The sequence below is a fragment of the Ostrea edulis genome, chromosome 4 (assembly GCF_947568905.1).
Source record: "Ostrea edulis chromosome 4, xbOstEdul1.1, whole genome shotgun sequence".
NCBI classification, from domain to species: domain Eukaryota; kingdom Metazoa; phylum Mollusca; class Bivalvia; order Ostreida; family Ostreidae; genus Ostrea; species Ostrea edulis.
Genome location: NC_079167.1, coordinates 15521224 through 15530609, shown reverse-complemented (window position 1 = coordinate 15530609; position 9386 = coordinate 15521224). Strand labels below are relative to the sequence as shown.

At 37.8% G+C, this 9386-nt stretch overlaps 1 protein-coding gene across 2 annotated transcripts; it reads right to left on the bottom strand.

The window, feature by feature from the left end:
• Nucleotides 1-2973: 2973 nt before the first annotated feature.
• On the bottom strand, nucleotides 2974-7612 carry LOC125668440 (uncharacterized). 2 transcript variants are annotated; one of them, XM_048902610.2, is made up of 3 exons: nucleotides 7067-7612; nucleotides 6525-6863; nucleotides 2974-4122 (listed from the first exon to the last, which is right to left on the bottom strand). In XM_048902610.2, the coding sequence occupies exons 2-3, from the start codon at nucleotides 6856-6858 to the stop codon at nucleotides 3296-3298; spliced, it is 1161 nt and encodes a 386-aa protein (XP_048758567.1). In that variant the 5' UTR covers nucleotides 6859-6863; nucleotides 7067-7612; the 3' UTR covers nucleotides 2974-3295. The 2 variants fall into 2 exon arrangements, with proteins under 2 accessions (XP_048758567.1, XP_056018039.1); XM_056162064.1 differs by having other exon boundaries at nucleotides 7091-7108.
• Between the last annotated feature and the right edge of the window lie 1774 nt (nucleotides 7613-9386).

Sequence of the window (9386 nt, the reverse complement as noted above, 5' to 3'; positions counted from 1 at the left end):
AATTGAATTAATGATCTCTTTAATTGAATTGTTGCTCTCTTTAAAATAATTGATGCACGCATTAATTCCTTATACAAAAGCATTGTAAATAAATAAAGATATCTAAGAGACCATCAAATTATTTATACCGAGCTCTAAATTAATTATTGCAAGCAATATTTCTACGAAATTGATGCTCTCATCAATTGAATTGAAGAGAGCAATAACTGAATTAATGCGCGCATCAAATCTATTATTGTTCTCATTAATTTCATTGATGCGCGCATTAATTCATTTGATGAGAGCAATAATTGATTTAATGAGCGCATTAATTCAATTAAAGAGAGCAATAACTGAATTGATGATATCTTCAAATAATTGAAGATATCTTCAATTATTTAAGTTTATGTTAATTTGGCGCTCCATACAGGTGTGGCAGTTGAAGGGAGGCTGCGACAGTTGTCACTTGCTAGTCACAGTAATGTGTGGTAGTTGATGGTAGGCTGTGACAGTAGTCACTAGTTAGTCACAGTAATGTGTGGTAGTTGACGGTAGGCTGTGACAGTAGTCACTAGTTAGTCACAGTAATGTGTGGTAGTTGACGGTAGGCTGTGACAGTAGTCACTAGCTAGTCACAGTAATGTGTGGTAGTTGACGGTAGGCTGTGACAATAGTCACTAGCTAGTCACAGTAATGTGTGGTAGTTGACGGTTGGCTGTGACAGTAATCACTAGCTAGTCACAGTAATGTGTGGTAGTTGACGGTAGGCTGTGACAGTAGTCACTAGCTAGTCACAGTAATGTGTGGTAGTTGACGGTAGGCTGTGACAGTAGTCACTAGCTAGTCACAGTAATGTGTGGTAGTTGACGGTAGGCTGTGACAGTAGTCACTAGCTAGTCACAGTAATGTGTGGTAGTTGACGGTAGGCTGTGACAGTAGTCACTAGCTAGTCACAGTAATGTGTGGTAGTTGACGGTAGGCTGTGACAGTAGTCACTAGCTAGTCACAGTAATGTGTGGTAGTTGACGGTAGGCTGTGACAGTAGTCACTAGTTAGTCACAGTAATGTGTGGTAGTTGACGGTAGGCTGTGACAGTAGTCACTAGCTAGTCACAGTAATGTGTGGTAGTTGACGGTAGGCCGTGACAGTAGTCACTAGCTAGTCACAGTAATGTGTGATAGTTGACGGTAGGCTGTGACAGTAGTCACTAGTTAGTCACAGTAATGTGTGGTAGTTGACGGTTGGCTGTGACAGTAGTCACTAGCTAGTCACAGTAATGTGTGGTAGTTGACGGTAGGCTGTGACAGTAGTCACTAGCTAGTCACAGTAATGTGTGGTAGTTGACGGTAGGCTGTGACAGTAGTCACTAGTTAGTCACAGTAATCTGTGGTAGTTGACGGTAGGTTATCTTGTACGTATACTTCAAACGAATCATTCCTTTGATATATCAAAATTAATTTCCATATTTTAGATGTCGACAGGTTTAATTTCCAAATTTAAAGCTGAATCAGTTTATTCCCCATACGCTGGTAATTCAAGTAGATTAATTTTCCACTTTGAAAGCTTATCTGGGTCAGTTTTTAACGTTGAGAATTGAACCGGGTCACCTTTAAGAGAGAATTAATCAATTGTTGAATTCAAGGTTTTTAAAAAAATATATCACATTCTCCGTGATTTAAGTATTTCTCTGTGTATCTTGTCTTCATTTAGTTGGACTTTTTCAAAAGATCAAATAATATCATGCAAAATATTGTACAGTATACAAGATGTTTCTTGTGTACTTTTGCTGGAAATGTTTAAATCTAAATGAGTGTTACCTATAGGAGACCCCTATTGTCATACGATGTCAATGTCTATTTACTGCTTAGTAAGAAATCTTAATTGTCAGCTTGGTCATCTCACAAAATTAGTTCAATTTTTCAAAAAAGTTTAACTTGCCTTGTTATATACCACAAAATATATAGGAGCCAAGATGCGAATAAAATTTTATGGGGTTTTTTGTTTGGTCTAAAAATTAATCAATCAACAAAATTTTAGACTACACGTTTGCTGTTTTTATTCGTTTAGGAGGGGTGGTGGAATTGTAAATTTATGAGTATGCAATTTTTCAATATAGAATTCTGATACTTATTTTGAAAAATTTAACATTTATCCACTTTAAAAAAAACTTAGCTGCAGAACTCTAGCTCTCTGTGAAAATATTCGGACAGATCTATCCCAATATTTTCTCAGAGAGCTACGTATACAGTTCTGCAGCTACTTAATTAAATCCTAGTCGCATTCACCCTAATTTGATCAGCCCAGTGGAAGCAGTCCTCTGAACTCGATTCTCAGCCTTTTTTATCACTAAGGAGTAGACACATTACACCCTTATTGAACTGTGTCAAAGTGGATATCGAAAATACTCCGAAACTCGTGATTTACAATTTGACCGGAAGTTACATTTCCAACATGGCTGGTTAATAAATTATCACAAGACGAGCTCGATACATCTCACTAAGCATAGCAGAACAACCGATTGCCGCCATATACTAATAAATACTTTTTCACCCAATTAAAGATTCCAACCACGTGACAGTTTTATGGGTTGTCTTTCTGTACAAATTCCAAGGTTTGCCCGTTCGTACGTGCACAACCTGTACGTTATTACAGGAATTTGAAGATGGCATGGTACTTTGAGTGTACTTTCAAACGCGTGAATGTGAAATGGCTTATATTGGGCAATTAACAACCCAACAGAACGTCGTAAGTTCCCTTCTCTGGTTATCCTTTGTTTAAACCATCCTTTGTATCGCAGACTGCACGAGTTAACATGTCAGCTAACCACAAAACTGCTCTTGTCAACATTATGCTTTAATCAAATATTTATTTAATAATAGAAATTTATGGATCGATATAAACCCCACTGTGTACTCCAATCCTGCTCAAACTTTTAAACGTGAGTAAATAAAGGCCAGAGAAGTGGAAAAGTAAAAATCTCTTAAAGATTTCAGAAGCACTAATGGTTGTTTATTGAAAATTAGTAGTGGCATTGCATGTTTCATCAGATATAGATATATGCTGTATAGAATATACCCTGCTTATTCCAATACTGAGTGCCAATACTGAAAAAAGATGTCAATTTATACTTAAATTTCTTATTCCTTCATGTAATCCACACTACAAAAGGGGTAATACGATAGAATATCAACAAATATTATTGCACGAATATAGCATTATCAGTAATACTAGAGGTATATAATACATTTGATTCATGATATTTCAGGACTATTTACAGGTGAACATTATCATAATTCAGTATACAATGTCTTCAGATTCACAGGTAAATATAAGTGGTGGTCACTCCGAACTTGGCAGAATTTGCAGCACTTGGTGGATCACCGGGATCGTTTTCGTCTTCCGGCTCAATTCGTCTTCCGCTTATTTGAAGAATTCTTTGAGCAAATTTAAATTTATACTTCAATTCTCTGAAATACGCGTGTCCTTTTGCGTCACATAAGCGCAAAGCTTTCTTCACCACGGGGTGTGAATACAGATCATGCGTATTGAGTGCTAACTGAAAAGTCAGAGGTGAAGAAACCGGAAGTTCCAGCATCGTGAAACCGTGTGGGTCCAGAATGCAACCAAACAAGGTCGTTTCTTCAAAAGAGTCTAAAAGTGTGAAAAGCCCCGAGAATGACGTCAGACGTGGTCTGTTTCTGCCGCTGATAAAGCGGATAACGATTGGAAACTTCTGCGTAGCAATAAGGCTCTCAGCATTGACAGACATTCGTCCGTTACCCGTGGGACTCGAAAGCGCTTCGATAAACTCCCCTGGCTGCGACATCGGAATTAAAACATCCACATCCTTTTCATCTTTGCATTTTAGATATTTGATTTGTTGAATTTGCGTGGATTTCCGAGACAGAATGGACTCAGACTTGACGCGGGCGGACCCTTGGAATACTTTTTCCACTAGGAATACGTTTCCTGGGGTGTAGTTTATTTGGAGATAGTCGTTAGACTGGGGATTCCTGGAGATTTGGAAAGCTGCCATTTTGCTGAGGTTAAGGAATGCCCTGACTTTATGTTTAGCCAGAGACTCGATGCTTTTGTGACATGTGTGGTCTTTGGCTGTCCTGGACTGCAAACGGAGAAAGAGACCTGTAACGTAGAAATGGATCAAGTTACTGCTTTGTGTTTAAAGTAGATTCCATATTTCACGCGAGTATTTAATATCGCAAAATAACTCGTAGGCGTCAAATCATGAGACTAAATGGACTGGTGATCAAGAAGTTCAGCAATCTAAAATGAAAGCTAAGTACAACTGTACTTTCTTTCGCGATTGGTGCTTATCGCTAAATTACGTGATAATATAAATTCCTCGTGTATATTTAAAAATGAGCTCTAAATTCATTTTTTCTTACATGGAATTGTTTATGTTTCATTTTAATATCCACGCAATTCTGAAATGACGGGCACAGCAGAATCTTAATTCAAGAGCTGTGTCTCAAGTGTTAGCACACCTTCTCACGGACTTCCATTGCACAATGTATGTCCTTGGGATTAAATAGTTAAAGTTGCAATGTGTGTTTTTAAATATTGTGACTGCCACGAATTTCGCCTTCAGGAAATCTTAAAGAATTTACTGGATAATTTAAAACTCTCACAATGTTAAACGAATATGGATTAAATTGATCAAGTCCACATTTGGACACACCAAACATTTCAGGAATGTAGAGATGAATTTATATAGATGTGTACAAATAGAAGAGAAAGATGTACTAAACTTCATTAAAGTAGATCTAAAATAAGAGGGAAATTATATTCAAATAGGCATGAACATCCATACAGACATAATATTAGTTTCAGCATCTGTGTCATGTTGTTTAGACACGTGAAATTTCGGAATCGGTTAATATTGTTAGTTTTGAAATGCATTGCAATTGCTAGCAAAATTTTATATCTTTTTGAATATTCACACTCTGCTTCATCTTGCACCAGCAATTCACAGGATAGCGACATGAAATTAATATTATGTGAAGGTGAATACAAACATTTTTTAAACCATCACTCTCACAATGATAATATTACCAATCATTAATGATTCTCTAACAGACCACAACATGTATGAAACTTTATTTTAATTTTTACTGACAATGTAAACTGTACTATATAAACATCAAATTTGACCAACTACAGTGGTTTAAAACAAGAGTTATCATAGGACAACAGAGCTGGCAGGAAAGCGTGATTCTACCTATACCGTCCCCACTGGGTCAAAAAATGATAACCATGGTCAAAAGTTTTGAAAGTAGGTCAAACATCTTGGACTAAAGGTCTGGTCCTGAGGAATTTATATATGAAATATTAAAGCCCTACCCCCTTGGCTCAAAACATATGCAGCCAAAGTTAAAAACTTAGAAGGTAGGTCAAAGTCCAAGGTCAAGGTTACTAAGTCATAAGTCTTGGTACAAAAAGGCCTGGTCATGAGGAATCTATATGTTAAATATCAAAGCCCTATCCTCCTTGGTTCAAAAGATATCGCCAAGGTCAAAGTTTTAGAAAAGTAGGTCAAAGTCCCCAAGGCCAAGGTTACTAAGTCTAGAGTTTTGATACCAAAGAAAGGTCTTGTCAGTGTGGTCATCTGTATATGAGTGTGCTAGTCCAAAGTAGAGATCATTCGATCACAAGTTACGAAATGAAAGACCTGGACGTGAGGATTCTGTATATGAAATGTCAAAGCCCTATCAAAAATATTCAAAAATATAACCAAAGTTTTCCCCTAAAGTTATCAATTCGAGTTTTGTATGTTTATGAAATGACTTACATATTTTGCAAATACATGTACAGTGTATACCATTTATTTACTAGTTTTATAAAAAGCTAACACAACTTTGCACAAAATACGATTATAGAAGTCAAAGTATAGATTTCGTTAAAAAAAAAAAAAAGATTTCATAGATATGTTTACCGTTTTAGTAAATGCACACAAATATTCATCATTTAAACTTATCTCAAATACCAGTTTTAGCAATGTTGCCCAACTGGTTTTGACAACAAAGAACCGGCATTACAATGCCTATCTGCTGTGACACTGTCTCTCCGTGTGAAGCTACAGATGAGAGCCACTGAATACACACCGAATAAACGCATTCAACTGGTTTAAATAAATACCGGTATCCGCATCTATGTTCTCAATTGGGGTGCTTTTGAATAGTCTCTATTTTAATGAGCATTTTGAGGAACGGCCATCTGGTGGTATATTTTAGAAATATTTGAAACGTGATAATATTTTTTAAAAATACTTGAAACACAATAAACCTAATAAAAACTAAATAACGATTATTTTCATTCGAAAACGGAGATTTGTTTAAAATGTTGCTATTGCACTCTACATATTTGTATGTAGGTTTCACTTGGTTGACAGGTTGAATTTTAAATACATTAGGATAATCCTACATTTATTACAGAGTAAAAATGCTTAACGAAATATCTCATCGTACAATGACCGGGTGGATATTGGAAATAAAAATAAATGATAATGTAATCATACAGAAACCTACCGTCATAATCGGAGGGGATGACGACAGTTTCGTCATTTTCACTATAACGCTGGGTAGCGGGATTCAGTACGACGTTTCTCGCCAACAGCTTCCGGATCGTTCGTTTGTCGTGGAGCAGCACCGGTTGTGCCAGGTTAATTGGTAGTGGAACATCTCGCTTGACCAAAATGGCCTGCTGATTACATTTCACAATCTGTGGCAGCGCGAACTGCTGGATAATGTCCTCCGCGGTGAAGGACTGTGTGCTCCACTGAGCTCTGGACTGTCCGTCCGCAGAGTCGTTGTTCTTTTCTCTCCAGGAATTGCTCCGACTGTGTGTGGATCCGTTCATCATGTCTGCTGGAAAATGGAAAGCATTTATAGAATTTAGAAATATCAAACAGACTACCCACGTCTATCAGCTTCGCTCCACTAGACACACTCTTTTCAAGTGTCCCGGTCGGATCGATGTCTTGTTTAAAAACCAGGTCTACCAATGTTCCATGAACGTGCCAAGTAAATTCTTTCCAATCTCCGGATATAAATAGTTAAGTAAATCATACCATATGAACGAGCAAAGCACTAACCCCGTCTTTCCAGTTTGCTGACGGGATAGTAAACACTGATTGTGCCAGCGATCTTTTTATGAACCGGTTCAATAGATTCTGAAAAGAATTCGGGGCCTATTCAGGTCGTATTATTATTGCTATTACATTAATGTATTGCCATTGCATAGTGCATCCAAGATTACGACCCTGAATACGATAGAAACAATTTAATTTTACTGGACATAATCCCGTACCTCGAAGAAATAGGACGTATAAAATAAGCAATGTTTTTGTGAGATTTCGTAAATTGATAATGAAAGCGATTATGTCGATGAAATACCAATAAGACGAAAGTTTGAAGCATTTGTCTACATAAATATAATCTGGGAACATTGCCAAACAGTTGCCGGAAAATGAAAACCGTAAGAACAGTTAAGTTTCTACATACAATATGCATAAAGGACAGAGGATAATAATTTAAAAAAGTGAGAGGCAATTAGTAAATCGATGAGGACTGCATGGATCATTGGATCTCCCATGTACGCCCGGATGACAAAAGACAATAGGTCAACTGTGCCCCCCCCCCACCCCCCATCCACAGGCACTTATATCGCTTGGGGATCTAATTGCTATATATTAGAGTATTCTTTAATAGTAAATTCGAACCCAAGCGATATAATTGCCTGTGCCCCACCCCCTAATTTAATTACTCTCCATCGCGGAATTGATAGTATTTTTATGTTTTAACATTGTGATTTTGTAAATAATAGTTTTCATCTTTTTGTCCAAAGGTACAAGCAACACCAACAGTTGTGAATATAAAGCAGTGTATGTTCTTAAATCCATAATCCATCGGAAGTATCTTTTGTAAAATACATGATATGACGATCTGAAAGTCTGTATCTATAGTAAGATACATGATATGACGATCTGAAGCCTGTATCTATAGTAAAATACATGATATGACGATCTGAAGTCTGTATCTATTGTAAGATACATGCTATAACGATCTAAAGTATGTATCTATTGTAAAATACATGCTATAACGATCTGAAGCCTGTATCTATTAATTGTAGTCCCGTGGGGATCCGGGTTAGAATAGGTCCTCAGTACCCCTTGCTTGTCGTAAGAGGCACTAAATGGGGCGGTCCTTCGGGTGAGACCGCAAAAACCGAGGTTCCGTGTCACCGCAGGTGTGGCACGATAAAGACCCCTCCCTGCTCAAAAGCCGTAAGTGCCGAGCATAGGCCTAAATTTTGCAACCCTACGCCGGCAATGGTGACGTCTTCATATGAGTGAAAAATTCTCGAGAGGGACGTTAAACAATATTCAATCAATCAATCAAATAATTGTAAAAATCATGATATAACGATCTGAAGCCTGTATCTATTGTAAAATACATGCTATAACAATTTGAAGCATGTGTCCACGGCAACATACATGATATAACACAGGGGTGGGGGTGGGTGGGGTGGGGGAGTCAGTTGATTATAAAAAAAAAAAAAGAAACAAGAGGTACTGTGAGCAATGCTCACTAAGAATACCCCCCGCTTACCCCAATCTCCCAAAGGGTGTTGGTAATAGGTATAAACTACCTCTTTTCTGAGTGTAAAAAACAAATGGCATGACAAACCGAACCATATTGCTACTTCGATGTCCAGTGCGCGTGACCTTTGACCTTTGACCCCAAAATCGATAGGGAACATCTTCATCCCATGGGTAGTCCATATGTATGATATGGTGACTGTAGGTGGAAAGGATAACGCTTTAGAGCCCGGAAACCATATTGCTACTTCGATGTCCAGTGCGCTTGACCTTTGACCTTTTGACCCTAAAATCGATAGGGAACATCTTCATCCCATGGGTAGTCCATATGTATGATATGGTGACTGTAGGTGGAAAGGATAACGCTTTAGAGTCCGGAAACCATATTGCTACTTCGATGTCCAGTGCGCTTGACCTTTGACCCCAAAATCGATAGGGAACATCTTCATCCCATGGGTAGTCCATATATATGATATGGTGACGGTAGGTGGAAAGGATAATCCTTTAGAGCCCGGAAACCATTGCGTCTACAGACGGACGGACGGACAGACAGACGGACAACCCGATTCCAGTATGCGGGGGGTATAAAAAAGTACTTGCGTTAGACGCAGGAAGGGGGAGAGGACAAAATTCGATTTATTGATTCACCAAAAATGTTGGCATACAATCATGTTGAAGAATATGAGATATATAATGATAATAAACTAAGTACGAACAGCTCATATACAGATGTAAATATGTATACATTTAACATGTACATGTGACGTCAAACTGTATATATGCAATTTAG